Consider the following 19,754-nt stretch of genomic DNA (forward strand, 5'->3'; position numbering starts at 1 on the left):
TGTTGTGATTATTCCTAGTAAAACAACCCCAGCTCCTTCGCAAAGTTTAAAATTGGCGGTTTCACTGCCATCAGGGTTTAATGTTGGTGGTTTTAATTAAAGATACTAAGTATTTTAGGGTAGGAGACTGTTTTGTTTTCCCAAAACATTGTGATGGACTATGTCACAATATATGACGAACTCAAAACATTGTGATGGACTCTGAGATTTTAGATACTGGCTTTGGTTTCCTCTGTTAATTCTGTTCATGAAAAAAATTAGACATGGCATTCTGAAAGATTTGAAGATCAGGAGAAGTCTAATCTTCATTTATACCAACATCTGGAGACTAAACTGCTGAGAAAGGGCTCTTGGCCCCATTCCAATAACTTGTAATTATTGAACAAAATATAGCAAATATAATTACATTAAAGTCAGGATTAGAAGATAGAATGGGAAATCACTAGATACAGAAAGAGAGAAGAAATTCAAACCTGGGGTGGAAATGAGGTAATGAGGTTAAGGCTATCCACAGGGCCGGAGGACCCTAATTTAAGTCCAGGGCTTGAGGAATGGAGGCAAGTTGGGATTTTAACACCCACATGCTTCCGATAGGTCCCATCTCAGTCAGGGAGCTGGAGGGCTGGGCTATAGCCAGAAACTTTAAGGAGCTGTCTAATACATGAAGGAGAGACTAGAAGTTGGCAAAATAATAATAACAATAATCTACTAAATCTAGATTCTTCTCCTCTGGAAGAAGTGGATGGCAAACTTTGGATTCAATTGGAAAAGGCCTCAGGAAAGGATCTCTTGGCATGAGAAAATTCCAAATCTTTACTAAGCAAAGACCCTTGTCTGGGTCATGCATTTATCTGTTTTCTAAAAATTAGGATTAATTGAAACAAAGCAGGTAAAAAAATCAAGTTGTGATATTTTTTTCTGATGCACATGAATTGGATCATCATCATCCACATTGTCAGTCCTCATTAATATCACAGTTATAATTCTCTAAATCTGATCACCGACACTCCATGCTAGACCTCTTATAAACAAATCATAGGAGTGGATTTCTCCAAAATAACATTCACAAAACAGGTAAGTAAGGATCAGGTAAAATTCCTGTATTACTAATCAACCTGTTGTACTTCATCAATAAAATGATTAAGAGCAACTTAACATTGTGATATGATTTGGCTGTGTCCCCACCCAAATCTCATCTCGAATTACAGTTCCCATAATTCCCTCATGTTGTGGGAGGGACCCAGTGGGAGATAACTGAATCATGGGGGTGATTTCTCCATACCGTTCTTGGAGTAAGTCTCATGAGACCTGATGGTTTTATAAGGCCTGTTTTCATTTTATTATTATTAGCATCCCTTTTTATTCTCAAAAATGTCCAAATTTAGTAGGTAAATTATATGGTCTAGTAGTTTCATTTTCAAGTTAGTTTAAAATATAAATACAGCTATTTTAGATATTACATCAAGTTTTAAAATGTGACCAAGGTTATGATCCAGAAGCCCTGAATGCCCCTCCCTGCAGGGAGGACAATAAGGAAATCCCTGCATTCACAGGATCCCAAGTACTATCTTAAGGAGGAACTAGATGATTTCATATTACTTTTCCATTTCTCCAGATGACAACCGGAGAATTGTTGCTGCATAAGAACAACAATAAATAGTTAAGTTGAAGCAAACCACCTCTTTCTGTATCTGTTGAATAGCTGCAGGAAATACTCAAATCCTCCTGGATTGTCCACTTGTTGTGGGACTGGCACGGGGTTCTATGTCTGGGTTTGTGAGATAAGCTGATCCCAGGCCTCATGTCACATGACCTGGCTAGTGCCTGGAGCTTTTGTACTGCATCTTGTTATTAAACCTGCATGAGAGACATTATTTCCATCATTACAGAAAGGACAAACTATCTCCTCCAGGGAATCTGGCAGGACCCTCTAACTAACACTATCATAAAGCAGCTCCAGAAGTCACTGTCATCAGCTATATGCAATTAGGTTCTGTAAAATTATTGGGCCATAATTTATAATTAATGCCGACAAACTGACAATAGAATGCTGTTCATTTCCAATGTATTCTTAACAGAGATATAAGAGAACATGTTCTAACAGGATAATTTTGTCTTTTTCAGGAACCTTCTGGTTGTAATAGAAAACCAGAAAACCACTGATACTAACTGAAAGGAAAATTTAGTGTAATGTTGGGGTGGAGGCGGGGATCTCAATGCCAATGGTAGAAAATGCGATTGGATCTCCTCATGAGTAGGAAAGCTCTCAGGAACTAAGTGAGCCATCACTACTTCTCTAAGAATCGACTTTATTCTTTGACATTTCTCTGTAGATTAGCATTTCTGCTAAGTTGTACACAGAGGCCATCAAAGGCTTTCCCAGTGTGGCTTTCCTTACTTCCTAGTTCAAATGCCCAGCCCCACCCTCTGGACTCCAGTTCTAAATTCCTAGGAGGAAACAAATCTTACTGGCTCATGAGCTAGGCACCATGTGCCAATGACATCAATGATCTATGACCAGAGAACTCATGTAGTACAAAAATGGGTCCCCTGGAGCCTGACAAAACTCCCAAGAAACCTACAAATGGATAGAGTCATGCGCATTTTTATTGTGTGTCTCTAGTACTAAGAATGCCTATTTTCTATTTTTCTCAAATACATTTGAAAATAAGTTGGGCATATGGGCACACAGAAGCATCATGTTCTGAGTAGGTAGTAATGCCATTTTAGCACACTCAACTGTGCCTCTAAAATCTTCTGTACAGAAGTAGATTAGATTGTGTAATTCATAAGAACCATGCCAAAAGCCCCCGACTAAGGCAGCCACTGTAAACTCACAATGAGGAGGCTGGCATCTTTTATTCTCTCTCCCGTCTGCTGTCATCTGGATATTCTTGCCTCAGCCCCTATGAAGGTTCTGCACCTCCCACCATCTGTAAGCTTTCCTGTCCTGCCTACACCAGCCCTCAGCTGGAATGAAAAAGGGGGTCTTTAATATGGGGACTGAAGACATCATAAATAGTTTCCTTAGCAGCTTGTCAAAGTCCTGCCCATCAGATGTCCTTGATTTCTAAGCAACAAGAAAAGCTACTGAAATTTTAAGGGGACACAAGACAAAACTATATTAAGGACATGTGTAAGTTTTTATATATTTTTCTAATATTTTTTAACCTTGATGACTCATACCTTTTAAAACTCGTTTACCTTGGTGATTTGTTTTATTCTTTTTTTTTTTTTTTTTTTTTTTTTTTTTTTTTTTTTTTTTTTTTTTTTTTGAGGCGGAGTCTCGCTCTGTCGTCCAGGCTGGAGTGCAGTGGCCAGATCTCGGCTCACTGCAAGCTCCGCCTCCCGGGTTTACGCCATTCTCCTGCCTCAGCCTCCCGAGTAGCTGGGACTACAGGCGCCCGCCACCGCGCCCAGCTAGTTTTTTGTATTTTTTAGTAGAGACGGGGTTTCACTGTGTTAGCCAGGATAGTCTCGATCTCCTGACCTCGTGATCCGCCCGTCTCGGCCTCCCAAAGTGCTGGGATTACAGGCTTGAGCCACCGCGCCCGGCCGATTTGTTTTATTCTTGTTGGCTTTTTTTAAACCAGTTAGAATCGCCTTATTGGCTATTTTTGATTCAAATTGAAGTGGAAGTGATTCTTTTTAAGAATGATTTCACACGCAATGAGATAGAGAAAATGGGAGTTTTTCTATATTTTTCCATTACTTTATCACATTCAGCAGTTGTCTTTTAGTATAAGGATTTGGTTAGAACATTAAAAACGATTGCTTAAAGGATGAGACCCAGTTGCAGTTTCTGTGAATTAAGCCTATGTTACTGTCTTTTGAAGAATAATACTGTTTAAAATTTCACATTGCTATGAGTTCATATAGTTTAGAGTTTCAGTTCAAAGTTGAAAAACACCATTGATTTCCCTTTAGTAGGGAGAATAAAATAATTTGATAATTTGAAAATTAAGCATACTTTTCATAACATTTACTGTTTTATATTTAATCCAATTCATTCAACATTTATTGAATATATACTATGGACTAAAGCATAATAAAGATTAGAAAGATGAAAAAACTTATAGATTCTCCACCCTCCTCCCCACCAGACATCCATGAGTCCATATACCAGCTGAAATGACAAAGATAAATATAATGCAAGACAAATTGCAGTACACATGAGAAGGAATGTATAAAGTTTTTGGAAAATATGGTGAGAGATTAGTTTAAGGAAAACAAGGGGAGGTGGAATTTAAGTTAAATTCTGGATTTGGGGTAGGCCACCTCATTAGTATCCTCAGTAAAAATTTCCAAGATCACCAGTTCCTTTAAGTGTGATCTTTACTTCAGAAAACACATAGTATTGTTAAATTGATTTTCAACCCAGAGGCAAGTCAGAATCATTTAGAGGATTTTGTTCAATATACACATTCCCAACCCTCCTTCCCCCAGATTATTCACTGATGAGACTTGGGAAGGATTTGGGCATTAACAATGCTCCCCCTACCCCAACCTTAAGACATATAGAGCAAGACAAAGTGTGAATGCCACGGTGAAATCTATTTAAAGAGATGTACACCAATGTGCAACACAGTTTCTGAAAAAACTTATTTTGAATAAAGGTTTCTTGAAAAAATCTATTTGACCCTTAAAACTGGAAATGTATTAATATAGTTCATTTTTATTTAAAGTTTTCTTATTTTTATTTAAGTTTATCTTATATGTATTTATGAAATGTACTTTAGTCCTTTCTGGAATCAAGTGGAGGAAAAAAACAAAATAGATATGTTAAAATAGAGGTCATAAGACTAATGGAACAGGCTCCTTGTGGCAATAAAGTACCAAATAATAAATGAGACCTAAGGCCATGCCAGAAGAAGCTAAAGTCACATACCCCTACCCTTATAGAATAAACTAGGGTCTAATTGCCACAGGTTTTTCTTATTCTCTAGCAGCTAAACAAGCACTGGCCTCAAGATAAGCACTATTGAAACAATCATAGCTCATTGAGCACCAGATGCTGACTAACTGACCCCTCTGTTCCACAAGCTACAGCTACAGCTTTGATTGGACAGAAGACTGATTTCAGTAACTTTCTCCTGATAAGAGACCACTGACCATCTTCTGGTTCTGTCTGGTTTACAGAGGCTGAGCACTGAGTGCCTTCATATCCCTGCTTCACCTTTTGACATATAGAGCTTAATTGGAATGCATTTAAATGTGAAGTCTCCACACCAAAGTGAACAAGGGACGTACGTAACATCCATGTTTGCTTACTATTCATGCACATGCCCCCTCTTCATGGATATTTATAGCTCCTCCTACAACGTGTTAAATAAATATACTTGGCCAATCCATTCAGCATAAATTCCTATCTCATCCTCCCTAGAATAACTTTTTCTTTTGGTCTCTGCCTGAGGTTACACTTCCCAGCCAGCTAGGATGGCCACCCTGCTGGCTGCAACTCTTAGTAAGAAATAAAGCTCTCCTCTCCAAATTTATAGATTTCATGATTTTAAGTTGACAGGTAGATGGTAGATATTGAAACAGAGCTAGTTAATGTTCGCTATTTCTGTGTTTGTGAGAGCCAGCATTTAAGGAGTATTATACAAGGTGTGGTTAAATGTCTTACTAAGCCTCAGTCCAGCCTCCACCCCATCAATCACATATCCAGATAGAACCCTCAGGCTTAAGAGAGTCTACAGCCCTAATGTAAAGAGCAGCACTGAGCACTTGGAAACTTTGCAACTTTAATATAAAAATCTTAAGAATCACAACCTTACAGCACCACAATTTGTCCATTTGAGTTCCTTTCACTTTGTCAGTGTGTAGTATAGAACTGACTTAATCCATTCCAGCTTTGAAACTAATTGTTGCTTATATAATTTAATTACATTAACAGATTAATATTTCTTATGCAATTAACATGCATTGTTGTATCTTTTCATTGGAAACATAAGTTTGCATGGAAAATGGCCAAAATCTTAAAAACCTAATAAACACCAGAGACCAGTCCCCAAAAGAATGTAATCAAGACAAAGTGCAAGAAAATACTTTAACCTTCCTTGACTACCTGGTACACCAAGGAAAATAAGGCTTACTATTTCTGAAATGTCTCCCTCAGCTTCTCTCATTCAAATGTAGACTCTGATCAATTTCACCATCAATGCCATTGCACAGAGATAGCGCTCTGACTAAGTAAACAAGACATATTTTTCAACTAGTGCAGCCCAATGAATGTGGTTAATAATTCATTGTGACTAATATTTTGTAAGGCTCTATGAGAAATATTAATTAGGATAATAGTAAAAGATGGTGTACTGTTCTGTGAAAAGCAGGAAACTGATTTTTGAGGTGATAATTCTAGAGAGCAGGATGAATAACTTCCCTCAAAAAGATAATTGGATGGCTGCTGAGAAGAGTTAGATGGTCCTTCCACCATAACTCTGCTCTGTCTTCCCCAAGATGCCTCCAAACCATTGCTGAACACGATAATGTGAGAAGCAGAAGAGAAATGGAGGGAATCAGAGAAGGGATGCAGCTTCAAAGTTTAAAAACTTCTTATAATTTCATAAAAATTAAAAAGTATTTGAAATGAGTTTAAGAATCTAGTAATTGTAAAGGCTGTTATTTTTCATGTTACGCCATGTGGAGTGATTAACCTTACTGAAAAAAATTAGTAAGTATATGACAAAAATAAGTGGATTTACATGGCCTCCTTATACTCGCTCTGGGCACATACTCATGCCATGACTTATCCCCCAGTTTAAACTATTTTATTCTATTTTACTTTCTTCATTTTCTTTTTCATCCAGGTAAGCATAATTCCATGCCCAAAGTTGACAAACTGTGAAATTTAACTGTATATCTCCCACTTACATTTTAATTGGAAAAAAATAACTTTTACATCAAAAGCCCAAACCCTAAGTGCAGAATTTCAGACAACAGTCAGTTGATAGAAGACGTGATTTTTCAGATCTTTCCTGGCAGTACTAAATTCCAGGTCTACAAACTGCCATTGACCTTGCCTGTTGCAGACTTAGTGTTTTTGAGATACAAGTTTCTTTGGAGATTAGACCAACTTTGGAGGACACTTATAGCAACCTCACCTTGATTTAGGGGAAATCCTTATTCCTTTCCTTTTATTCTCATCTTCTCTGTGTTCAAAACCCAGGGTTTTTAGAAGCAACATTATAGTCCACTCAGTTGCTCATTTATTTACAAACATTTTATGAATTCCCAAATTGTTTTTAGGCAATGTGCTGAATGCTGGTAAAACAAAAATGAACAAAGCACTGTCCCTTTCCCCAGTCACTGGAGAAGACAGTGCAATCACATGCTATTGGTGTTAAGACAGAAGTCTGTTCAGGGTTACACTTGGGGTCACAAAAAGTGAGTGGTAAATCCTACCTCCAATAATACCAAGATGTGTTCATATATCTACCATAGCTTAATTTAAAAAATTCTTATATTTGTACAGAAAATAGCATTAGAAAAATTAGTACTACAACCATGGTTGACCAGAAACCACATAATGCCTAAAAAGTTCTGATTTTTATTACAAATATTTATTATTGTTGCTCTACTATTACATTTGGCACATCTATGGGTTTTTTTTATTTCCAAAATGCTTTGCTAATCTGTAACTTATTATTACTTACAGCTTTTTTTGTTGAAAAGATTTTCCTACAGCAAGGTACCAAAAAGGCATTCTACTGAAAACATTTTAAATTACACTAGTTACCAAAAAGACTATCTTTATGTATTACTGTTCTATTGAAATTTTTCTTTTCAATCAAATTCCATTCATTTCTACATAATGCATGTCAATAACAGCTACCATGGAAAAATAACCACAAGCAAAAACTGTTTTTCTACCTGTCCTTATCTTTTGCCACTCCTCATGTTTCCTTCTATTTCTATTTGTGAAAGTTTGAAACCCTCCTTCTCGATGCCCTTAAATCCATAATTACTTCTTATGACAACTCTTTTGACGCCCACATTATAAATTATTCATTATTTTGAATGACGCCTTAATTTCAAATGCACTCTTGTACTCCTACTTTGTCTTCTGTATTTTTCTCCTATATTATTTTTATACTTTTAAATAATCTTGCTTTGAGACTTCTGGCATCTTTCTTTTTCTCTGAGAGATGCCCCTAGAATGCTGTTGCTACAGGGAATTTAAAAATCAAGTGATTCTGGTATTTCCCTTATTCGCTCTTACTTCATTTCTGCTTTCTTCCTTTGCTCTTCCCGTTCCTTACATCTAGAGTGTTCTCTTCTGCCCCATCTAGCCTGTCCTTTAGCCACTTCCTTCAAAACCTGATACAATATTAATTTCCTTCAGACAACTCTCCTGGACTAACCTACTCCAATTTACTGTTTCTCTCGACCTCTGGGAATGTCACTATAAACTATACATTTCATTCTCATTTACTTGGAAAGTGTTTGTTTTTGTAATTTCATTCAGCTATTTAGTTATACATTTTGTAATATTATTTATATAATTACTATATGCCTTTTCTAATTCCTGATTTTTCCTTATTAGTTTTAATGATAACCATTATTTTATAACATAAACATGTAATTGGTTGCTTACTATCTGTCTCTCCTGCTAGAATACAAGCCCTTTTGGATAACTGCTTATTGTTGTATCCCCAGAGCCTAAAAAATATACACAGTAATTGCTCAATTAATATTATAGTATCTTTGAAATATCATTTGGATATTAGTGAAATGAAAGTGCTCACAAATGCTTGCTGATTTTTTTAAACCCCATTTTGGCTGGAATGGCTCACACTTTTTGTAACAGGTGGGATGTATTTTGCTGTAAGATGCAGAAAACCTTACCAACACAGACTTAAATCGAAAGACACCAGCTGTTTACTTAGCCATAAGTCCAAAGGTAGGAAGTTCTAATGTTAGTTTGACTGTCCAAAGTTGTCATGCAGGACCTAGGTTCTTCCCATCCTCCTCCTTGGCCATCTGAAGTTGCTGGCTTTCTACGGTATTGCATCGTAATGCCATAATGCATCATAGCCCCAAAATGGTGGCCACATTCTTGTATTTCAATGTGTAAAGCAGGAAGCAAGGAGAGTGACATCAGAAAACAGGGATATTTCCTCACTCTTGTGAATATCCTAGAAATCCCTCCAGCCCCAGCAGCCTTCTCCCCATTCCGATGACAAGAACTGAGTCACATGCCTACTTCTGGACTAACGGTGGGCAGAGGGAAAGCAATGCTATTAAAGTCCAATCCTGATTCATCCCAGCTTCTTTGGCAAAAATAAAGGGAAACTGCTGGGTACGCAAGCAACACTGTGCCTGCTCTTCTGCTTTGTTAAATCAACCACACTGAAGCTCTGTTTTCCACAGAATCCTCCAGCTCTTAAGATTCTTCAGGCTTTTTCTTTTTTCTGCCTACATTTTAATCATTACGCATTTTCTTTCAGATTTTTTTTTTCTGATCAAAATGGCCTTTTGAAACATCTACTCTGTCCACCCATACGTTTCTTTTATTGAGTTGTTCCCATACTCTTAATTTCTGCATTCTAATTCCTTTTCTTTTCAAAAACACCGAGACATATCACATTTTTAAAGGAAGAACAAAGTTTATTTTGGCCCTTCCTTTCCACTCCACATATATATTTCAGATTCTCAACTGTATTAGGAGCCTCAGAGGGCAAGAAACCATCGTCTGCTCTCCTTATAATTGCCAGCAGCGTTTCACAGGTGCTAAAGGTACTTGACGTGCCCTTCCCCTTTATGGTTAATCAGAGGCAAGCAGGCTTTAATAAGAAGCAATAGGAATCAGGGTTTTACAGTCGAAAAGTACCCCTCGCATTACAAATATCCTCTACTAATTTGGTTCTATTAAATTCTCTGCATATTTGCTTCTTGCTGGTGTCAGGAAGTCCCAGAATACAGTGGATTTCCCACTTCATACCACCTTTTCCAACATCTTTCACAGAAAGAAAGGATGGACCTGGGTTTCCATGGTAACACAACTGCGATAATTGAAGGTATCTGGCTATAGGTGAGATAACTCCCTCTCAGATTTAGTGGAGGGAGGAGAAATGAAGATTTTCTTTCTTTTTATTCTCCTGGCAATGCACTTCGGAAACTAAAGGGATCCTGCAGTGTCAGTTACAGTGTTAAGTTTTCACTGTCTTACAGATTTACAGCTCTTGGGCATAATTCACATTTCTTTTATATCATTTTTATTTATTTCCCACAAACGAAGATAAAAGTTATTTCTATAATCATCTCAGAATAGAGTTTATGCTGGCATCAGAATGAACATGACTAAGGGGTTAGAAAACAGACATCCATCTCCCCCCCAAGTCCTCTAAATTCTCTACACGTCCTGACATCCTTTTTATAGCAGCTAATCTTTCACCCAACATTTCACATACAGCCACAAATCAGGTAAGTACCATCGTTTAAGCCAGAATAGGTGAGAAAATATGCTCTGACCTGTCATGTTTCTTTTGCCTCTTGGTGGTTAAAAATCAACCTTTATGGTACTGAGCATGAAATCTGAGGCCTGTCAATATAAGGCCTGTAAATAAACGAGCTATAACCACCCAAAGGGCTGCAGTCTCTATACTCCTTCTTATCAAAAACGTCAGCATTGATGAGAGGTCAGGGGAAATAACCTGAGAAATGTCACAAAGCTGTCCTACTCTCTATTATGCTAAGTGGAGTGACTACGGAGATTACTCACTATTTTTGTGACAGCTTCAGTCCAGAGCTTCTCAACATCTAGGGACCTAGGAGTCATGAAAACAGTTGCTTAAGGCGACCTTCTAGACCCACAATCCCAATGCAAATTTCTCAAAAACATAAATCACTGAATCTTTATTCCTTGCAAAGTAAATGGACTTAGAGCTTCTCTGTAATGCAAGGTACTAGATGGGTTGTCATGATCTAGAGAGAAAGCTTCATGCTTCCTGACTCTATTTAACAAATCTAAGAACTTCTTATTACCAAGATGCACAATTAGAATCTTAAAAGAGACAGTCTGTCTTTCCTTGGAAAAGAAGTATAGCTGCTACTAACCTAAAGTAACCATGAATAAGCATACCAGTTTTACACAAAATATGAGACTTCTGGAAAGCTAGGTGAACATCATACTTACCTACATCCTCTTGAAACATCCCTGCCAAAGTAGCTCAGATATGAAATATCCATGTAAGTTTTCTCAATTTTAATTCACTATTTCACATTACTAGCCTAGCATGAAATAGCAGATCCTCTTCGGTTCCAATTCCCTTAAAACAGTCCTGATTCTTAGTCCTTTTTATTAACATAATACCTTCACTGCTGATTCTGGTGGCTCAGATAGTACCATTCATATTTTAATGACATGTAATCAAGAAATGCTGAGTTATATTTTACTACATACACACTTTTAAATTCAGAGGACATTTGTCCTTGATAATTTTAAATGAAAACTTGGTGTGTGTTTATTATAGCAAGGTAATGCAAATATAAGTTACCCATTCTAATATAACGAAGCTCTAGGGAAATAGGAAACTACTAAATTTGAGTAGTCTTTGCAGTAGTTTGACTATCGACAGAAAAGATGGTGAAAGAATACCTCGCTTTTAACTCAGACCAAAATCCCCTCTGCATGATGACCTTGTGGGTAAGAGGACCGGGGGAGAGGTATGCCAGGCTTTAACAACAGAACTACAGAAATGTATTATTCGCAGGAAATGTGCGACAGTAACGAACGGATGAGACTAATTTGAGAAGGACATAGTTTAAAGAAAGTAAACCGAGTAACCAGTAACTGCAAAAAATAATGCAGGAATGTTTGAGGAGGTAACGTCTCCTAAATTTGACGTTATGGGTGGGAGAGGGTGTGTAACTAAGATGTAATGCTAGCGACAGAACGCTAAGTTTTAAAACTTAATAGTGAAAGAAAAAAGAATGTTCTGGGAGGAACGCCTGGAAGACCCATGCAACTGCTGCACGATATCTCCTTAAGGACCGGAACATTTCTCACCCTGAAGACAAAAGTCCCCGTGTTCTCGATTCAGCCCACATCCCTCAGCACCATTTCCATGCCCGTCATTTAGGCAGAACGCCACGGAGACGATGTTAAAAGTGGAATTCATCATTCTGGCTTGCAACCCATCTTGTTCTTTTGCCAGAACAGGGCACAGCAATTGGCTCCTCAATCTCTGCCCCTCCCAAACCCCGCAGCCAGGCCCAGTCTCCATCCCGCCGGCCTTTGTGGCAAGGGGCTCGCGAGCTCTGGTTGGCTTGGTCGAAGCTTCCGTCACTCGCCAGCTCACCTACGATTGGTTGGCAGAGAGTGCGCGAACCCCTCCGCCTGGCGAGGCACTGGGAGGTGTGCCTGCGGATTCAGCGACAGATTTTTTCCCCGATTGGTTGAAGGAGGAAAGTCACGTGGTACGGGGAGGCTCTCTTATTGGTCGTGAATTGTACCATGGGGTGCAGAGACATGACGTGGTTGGCTAGAATGAATCCCAGCTTCCCACTAGATGCCCCTAGCCGGCTGTTGCTATGAGGTGTTCCTGGGCCTTCCGGCTGCCGGTCGGGGTTCCGCTCTCCAGGTTTTCAATTCATCAGCGGCTGACAGGGCGTGGGAAGAGCTCGACTGCAGTTCGGCAAAGAAAGGGGCGTATCTAGAAGAAATGTGGGCGGGTCCAGAGATTGGTGGGCGGGACCCTGGCGACGTCAGCGGGCTTGGACCCAACTTCCGTGGTGTGTGGCCGCCTCTGGCTCGCCCCTCTGGGGCGCTGCCAGAGGAGGCTGTCACCCTCCTATCAGTGTCCTAACACTCGAAAGCTTCGTTTTGTTGCGTTTACACAACTTCAGGCAGAAGCCTGTAGGTGCCCGTCCCCTTAAAGCTACACATGCTAATACTAGATAAAACCAAAGCTCTAAAAGTGCTGACAGACTGGGTGGCATCGGGCAAAGGCCCTCGCGGCCCCTCTTGGGCCTTGGGCATCTCTCCCCTTCACTCCTCGCCTCAGGGTAAAGCTTGGAGGTAGCTCTGGCCCCTCTACCATCGCATCTCCGCCGAATTCTGAACGTGGGAGTCTCGGGTTGAGTGCTCCCAGCTCGGGCGGGAACTGCGCATGCTCGGTACGTAGGCCCTGGGGTCTGACTGGGCGCGCAGGGTTCGGCGCTGCTGGGCAGTCGCGGTGCTTGTTTATCTCCGCGCCGGCATAAGCTTCGGAGCCGCGCAGAGCCTCTCGGGAGCGCCCGCGGCCGGTCGCCTAGGCGACGGGGACGGGGGCGAGGCTGCGCCGCGGGCTCCGCCCCGGCCGCCGGGCCCCGCCCCTGGCCGCGCTGCGGCTAGGGCTCGGGCGCGCGCTCCAGTGCTGGGGGTAGCGGCGGCGGCGGCGGCGGCGGCGGGCGGGGATCTGGGCGTGGAGGCGCGAGGGGCGGGGCGGGCGGCACTGCGGGCCCGCGGCTCGGGCGGCTCTGGCGGCTCACGCTCTGTCTCCCTGCTCGCTCTCAGTCCCACCCGGTGCCCACGGGGCCGCATTGCCGCCCGGCTCGGCCCATGCCTAGGGCCGCTGCTCCCTCAGCTGCCGCCGCCGCCGCCGGCGCCCAGGGGGCCGCCGCGGCTGTGAGGTGGGGGCGGCCGCGGGAGGCGGCTGGGCGGGCCGCCGGGGCCGGGGCTGGGGGCGCAGCGCGGCCGGCGTAGGTCTATGTCGCGGGCGGCGGCGGCGGCGGCGGCCGCGGAGGGACGATGCGCGAGTACAAAGTGGTGGTGCTGGGCTCGGGCGGGGTAGGCAAATCCGCCCTGACCGTGCAGTTCGTAACCGGTACCTTCATCGAGAAATACGACCCCACCATCGAGGACTTCTACCGCAAGGAGATCGAGGTGGATTCGTCGCCGTCGGTGCTGGAAATCCTGGACACGGCGGGCACCGAGCAGTTCGCGTCCATGCGGGACCTGTACATCAAGAACGGCCAGGGCTTCATCCTCGTCTACAGCCTCGTCAACCAGCAGAGCTTCCAGGACATCAAGCCCATGCGGGACCAGATCATCCGCGTGAAGAGGTGAGCGAGGGCGCAGGGGGCTTGGCGGCTGCACCCCGGAGTCACCGTCCCGGGGCCGGAACTCCCCGCGCGGGGCTCTGGGGAGGGGGTTGTCTGGGGGGTGGCTCCGAGCTGGAGGCTTTACTATTGTCATTCTGCTCCTCCTCCTCAATATCAAATTCGAGTGCTTTGTTTCACAACTAAAATTTGGCATCCTGTTAGCCCACAGAACAGCTCTTTGTCTCTTGGACGTTGTTAGCATTGCTTGTACAGAGCCCCCAAGGAAACAAAGTTTAAAACTTGCAGAGGGGAAGGGAGTGGATAGGTTTGTGTTGGGAAGAGAGGAACTGTGCAGGTATAGTCGAGACATTTGCAGACTGAACAACAACAATCTGCCTTGGCAATGTTTGACAGCAAAAATCGCTCACACACCTATACAGTAAAGTCAAGTCCAGAGGAAAGAGACCTTTCTCATCGCGTTAAAGGTTTGTGGTTCCAAGGCGTTTTACAAAAATGAAGTCTCTAATTTAGAGCAAAACTTTAAACAGATTATCAAATTATTTGAAGACATCGTAAGCTAAATGGGGTTTCGAGAATATTAACATAGAGGAGTGCAAATAAGCCATTCACAGGAAAAGAATGCAGCTTAGCTGTTTTTCGTTTTTGTTTTTAATATAGCCGCCTTGACTGCTTCAAAAAAAAAAAAGTTCCTGGAAACAAAACAGAAGCTTCTTCAAAAGTGTGACTCAAGTATTAGCTAATTTAAAGTTAACGTTAATAAGCCTTTTTATATATATAAATTGTTTTCTAAAGTATACATTTTGGAAATATGGCTGATTACTTAAATGATTTAAAATGTTTGTTTTCTCTTAAATTCACTGAGTATATTTTTCCGTGTAATTTCAAGCATTAGAAATGTGATAATATCTTAGTTCAAAGTTGTGGCAGATTTTTCTAATTATCGTTTAATTACACATTACCGTTTTATCCAGTTCTTGTTAGTTAATGCCTGCTGATAATTTTGGTGTCCTTTTTTTCTTGCCTTATTCTACCTAGAGCTTAAATCTGAAGACCTTTATTGAAAGATGGTTGTAAGTGCACTGTAGACACAATCACATTGTACGTCAGTTTGAGTCCACTCATTTTGAAAGAGCAAGGACCAAGTTATGTGTACCCAGGGGATGCTCAAAACTCATTACGAGTAGTGGGTTTTTAATGCAACCTATGAGCTCCACCCCCGGCTTAACTACTTGAGTATGCACTTTAATAGCTGAACTAAAATTGTGCATGTTATTCATCCTTGTGTTAAATTCCAAACTAGAATAAAGCAGATACTTTCGTGGTCTCTGCTGCTAAGACTTGCGAATTTGATACTTTTTTACTTCTCCAGTATCATTTTCCTAAAGTTAAACTTAGTATGAGGATGGCATTTAAGGCGCTACATTTAAGTGACTTAAATCCTTATTACCCCTTCCCCCAATACCACACAATTAGAAAGAAACAAACCAAACCAAACCAACTGCAGGGTAGTCTGATACATTGCCACATGTCAATGTTAGGCCAAACGCATACATCAAAAAATAATCTAAGTAAATGCCCCAACTTCCTCACCCTTCACATTTAGATACACAGGCATAAAGATGAAGATGCAGATATACAATGATAAAGCCACATACCCATGGCTAACTTCTTGAAGCCTAGGGAACAAATATGGCAAAATATTATTGGATAATATGGTCCACATAATTTTGTAGTTTCTTGTAATTTAGTGCAGATTACTTTTCTCGGTTATAGTAATAGGTTAGTCTAAACTCAGTATATTGGAGCAATTTATTTATTTTCATTATGAACCAAAGGAAAAAAATAGAGTAAAATTCTGCATGCTCAGATATCATTTTACTCACTAGTCTCAGTTCTTGATATAAAAAGATCATTGATCAGCTGAAGTAGAGTTCATAAATTCTTTTCACCAGAATTCAACCATTGTATACGTAAGAACCTCTTGGACCCTCACTTGTGTGTCTTTGTAATGTGGTAGTAGTAAGGTATTTTACACCTCATCGTAATCCCAGCATCTGGCTTCCCATCATTGATGGAGAGGACGTGTGAATGCGGGTTGGCCTCTCAGTATTTGATATCTACTGTCAAATTCAGTATTCAGCTTTAGGTCTAGGTCAGCACTTTTCAACAGAGATATAACGTGAGCCACATATGTAATTTTAACATTCCTAGTAGCTGATTTTTTTTAAATAACATAAATATGTGGAATTAATTTTAATAATGTATTTTATTTAACCCACCATATTTAAAATAGAATCATTTCGACATGTCAATATTCAAAAATTATTGATAAGATACTTTACTTTTTTATACTGTGTCTTTGAAGTTTGGTATGTGTTTGACGTAGTACATCTCAATTCAAACAAGTCACATTTCAAGTGCTCAGTAGCCGCATGTGGCCACAGGCTGCCATATTGGACAACAGAGGTCTAAGGTGTATATGATTTGGGGAAATCCTTGCTTATTTCTCTAAGCTTCAGTTTCCTTATCTGTGAAATAGAGATTAATATGCACCTTCCAGAATCCTTGTATGAATTAAATGAGATAATGTATTTTAAGATACCCAAAGCAATACCTAGTACACAGAAGTTGTTCAAAAAATTCTAGCTGTCATTCTTACTTTAATAACTTTGTCATTTATCTTCCCTAAATTTTACCCTTGATATAAATGTAATTTTAGAAGAAATAAATTTGTAATTGCATTTTGGAATTCATTATTTAGTATAGGCAAGATGAGACTAAAAAGCAGTGAGGTTAAAATAATCCTTGGAAGAACTGTGTTGGTATTCTCTTTAAATATTTTCTCTTATGAAGGATCTGATGGCAAAGGGCATGAGAATGAACATTTAACTTCAAGTACAGTGTAGCAATAATGCACAGCACTAATGCATAGCCAAACAACGAATGGAGCTTTTCATTTTTCATTTTCATTTCAAATAATAGCAGTCATTTTCAAGGATTTTTATTGAAATGTTTCACTTTTAAGAAATATAAAACTGACCCGTACTCCCTTAAGTGTCTGTAAGTGTACATACCTCCATATACATACATGACCTCTTATCAAAGCCCAGTGGACCAACTGAAAATGGCTATTTGTAAATTCATATGCTTTCTTCTCTTAACCTGATTTTGGATGACATTACACACACAAAGAAAAGTAATAGGGATATAGGAAATGTTTTTCAGTTGAAATAAAACTAGAATTTTTTTCTGATTTTGTAATTACTTTTCTCATTGTTACCCATGCCAGGATCAGCCATGGTCCTGATGTGAAGTTCTTGGAACGTGATATACAAGGCCTGTTTGCTGTTAGGAAAAAGTCCAGAAATCTTCAACATGACCTTTCACAGCCCAGCTTGCTCTTATCCCTCCCTGCCTGTGCATCTCTTGAAACCGTCCTTTTACTCTAGCACCCAGACCTTAAGTCCTTGAAAGTGCCTTTCTCTGGGCTCTCATTTGGCCTGTAGAAATCTGCCTTTTTGCCGAGTTAACTCCTACTCCGTCTTTCACCCTCACCCCTGCTTAACCCATTTATACCAGAGGTTGCAATTTTTTTGTGTGAAAAATCAGACCTTGGCAATGACCTTGAGCAGTAGGATATAAATAACTCCCACAAGCTTAGCATTCCAATAATGGAACACTAGGTATAGATGAGTTAAAAGATTTTTCCCCACTGAGGGAAGATGTCCTCTTAAACCAAAGTAACCCCTTTCCTGTCTTCCCTTACTAGACTAAACTTTATGCCTCACCTCTTCCCTCAATTACATCTACCCTGCCCTTCCCCTTTTCTTTGAAGCACTCATCCAAATTTAATTATTTGTGTGATAATTTATGGGTAGTCAGCCTTTCCCACAAAACTCTAAGCCCATGTAACTAGCACAGCTCCCACTAGCACATAGGAAACAAGAAAAAATGTTGGAAAAATGAATGTTCAGAAAGAAAAGTATTTGTGTTGTCCTTTGGCCTCAGTTTCCCTAAACATTTTGATTTCATAGACGGAGGAGATGATCTTTTAAAGTTCTTTTTGCAGATGGAGCTGATCTTCCTTCAGCTGGAACTTTCTGTGAGAACACTTCTAGTTGGGGCAGTGTTTAATATGAACCTCAAAGAATCAGAAACATGATGTATTCCAGATGGAGGAAATGGCACAGGAAATGCATAGAATATGTTTTTTGGATGTTAAATAGAGCAGATTGGCCAAATGGGGAATTTATATAGAAGTGTGAGGGGAGGCAAGGTGAAAAATTTTAAAGCTAAATTACTGAAGGTTAAAGACTTTGGAGTTGATCATGTAGTCAAGGACCATAATCACAATTGTCATAGGTATAGTAATATGTAGTGATATGGTAGATGACTTAGTGATAATAAACTATGTTTCATAACAGGAAGAATAGTCATAAATGTTGTGATAATCCAGTTTCTATATGAAGTGTGAAAATCCTGAATTAGCATGGTGTCTGTAGTAACAGGAGAGAAAGGATGCGAGGAATGTTGCAAAGAATGAATTAATCACACTCAGAGGAAGTGGAAAAGGTCAGACGTAACCTTGACATTTTGAAATGAATGAATAGGATTATGGAGGAATAGCTGGGGGAGATTATTTTCAGTTTTGGCGATGGTAATTATCCAGATAGCCAGCCTAATAAGTAATTAGAACATCTGAATAAAGCCTGAAAAGTCAGGTTATGTGTAAATATGAAGACTCAGAATCATCTGAATAGTTCAGATTGGGAGAGTAGATGAAACCTACTGGGTAGAGTATAGAGACAGAAATGAATGGATATGGCTAAGAATAGAAATGAGAAATGAATGAATATAGCCAAGGATAGAACTCGAGAGTTGTAAGATACACAGTGGAGACTTCCTATATTGCAGTAGGAGAGAAGGCGTGGGGTGTTTTAAGATTGGGAAAAAGATAGTTGACGTGCACTACCCAAGGTGAATAAGTTGTTGGTTTTTTTAAGATCATTATTAATTTTCTGTATCACTTAAGTGGTCACTTTCAAGTGAGCTGGCTGATTGTTTACACTTTCCCCCTTACCATAAGTAGCCATTAAAGCCTAATCTAAAATAGAAGCACATTGCCAATTGTTACACATAGATCTTTGGCCCTTGACAGTTTGGTGCTGGAGAGCTGAAACAAGAGTATACATCAAAAGATGTTTGTCCCAACTAAATGAAACTTCTGGAGCTCTGCTCCTCCACAAATACCTGCTTCCCCAATACCAAAACTTAATTCAAAGCTGGACCTCCCAGGTACAGAGCCTAATAGCTATGGGTCACTTTTTTGTTTTGTTTTGGTACTGGTGAATTAGGAAGAAAAATTTTTAATAATTAATAAATGTATATTATAAAGAATTGATGACTAAATCCTGAAAGTCAGACATAAATCCAAACAAAGAATTTGGGTATGAAGATAAGGAGTGATAGTGAAACCTGTATCCGCTTAAATACAAAACTAAGAGAAAAGAATTGTGAGAATTATGGCTGCCAAACAGTATCAGAGTGAAAAACACTGACAATATGAAACAAACAATAGAGCTAGTAAGTCAGGAGGAGAGGAGGGAAATAATTATGAGTGCTCACTTCATCTTTCATGAGAGGGATTTAAATGGTCAAAAATTGAAATTTGTTTTGAAAATGACTTGAAGAGCTCAATGTTTTTCATG

General features: G+C 40.0%; 1 protein-coding gene and 1 long non-coding RNA gene across 5 annotated transcripts in view; one reads left to right on the forward strand and one right to left on the reverse strand.

Moving 5' to 3' along the window:
* Positions 1-13,158, reverse strand: part of LOC103214690 (uncharacterized) — a 197,840-nt gene extending 184,682 nt beyond the window's left edge. For all 4 annotated transcript variants that reach the window (XR_012092607.1, XR_012092608.1, XR_012092606.1 and 1 more), the window contains exons 1-2: positions 12,011-13,158; positions 10,724-10,769 (exon numbers count right to left, since the gene is read on the reverse strand). This is a non-coding gene — a long non-coding RNA (uncharacterized lncRNA). The remainder of the gene's footprint in view (positions 1-10,723; positions 10,770-12,010) is intronic.
* A 251-nt stretch (positions 13,159-13,409) lies between these two features.
* The window catches only part of RAP2A (RAP2A, member of RAS oncogene family), a 52,903-nt gene continuing 46,558 nt past the window's right edge, over positions 13,410-19,754 (forward strand). Inside the window, exon 1 of the mRNA XM_007960720.3 lies at positions 13,410-14,046. Within this exon, the coding sequence (XP_007958911.1) occupies positions 13,733-14,046 (314 nt within the window). The 5' untranslated portion in view covers positions 13,410-13,732. The remainder of the gene's footprint in view (positions 14,047-19,754) is intronic.

This window comes from Chlorocebus sabaeus, chromosome 3 (assembly GCF_047675955.1).
Source record: "Chlorocebus sabaeus isolate Y175 chromosome 3, mChlSab1.0.hap1, whole genome shotgun sequence".
In the NCBI taxonomy this organism is placed as follows: domain Eukaryota; kingdom Metazoa; phylum Chordata; class Mammalia; order Primates; family Cercopithecidae; genus Chlorocebus; species Chlorocebus sabaeus.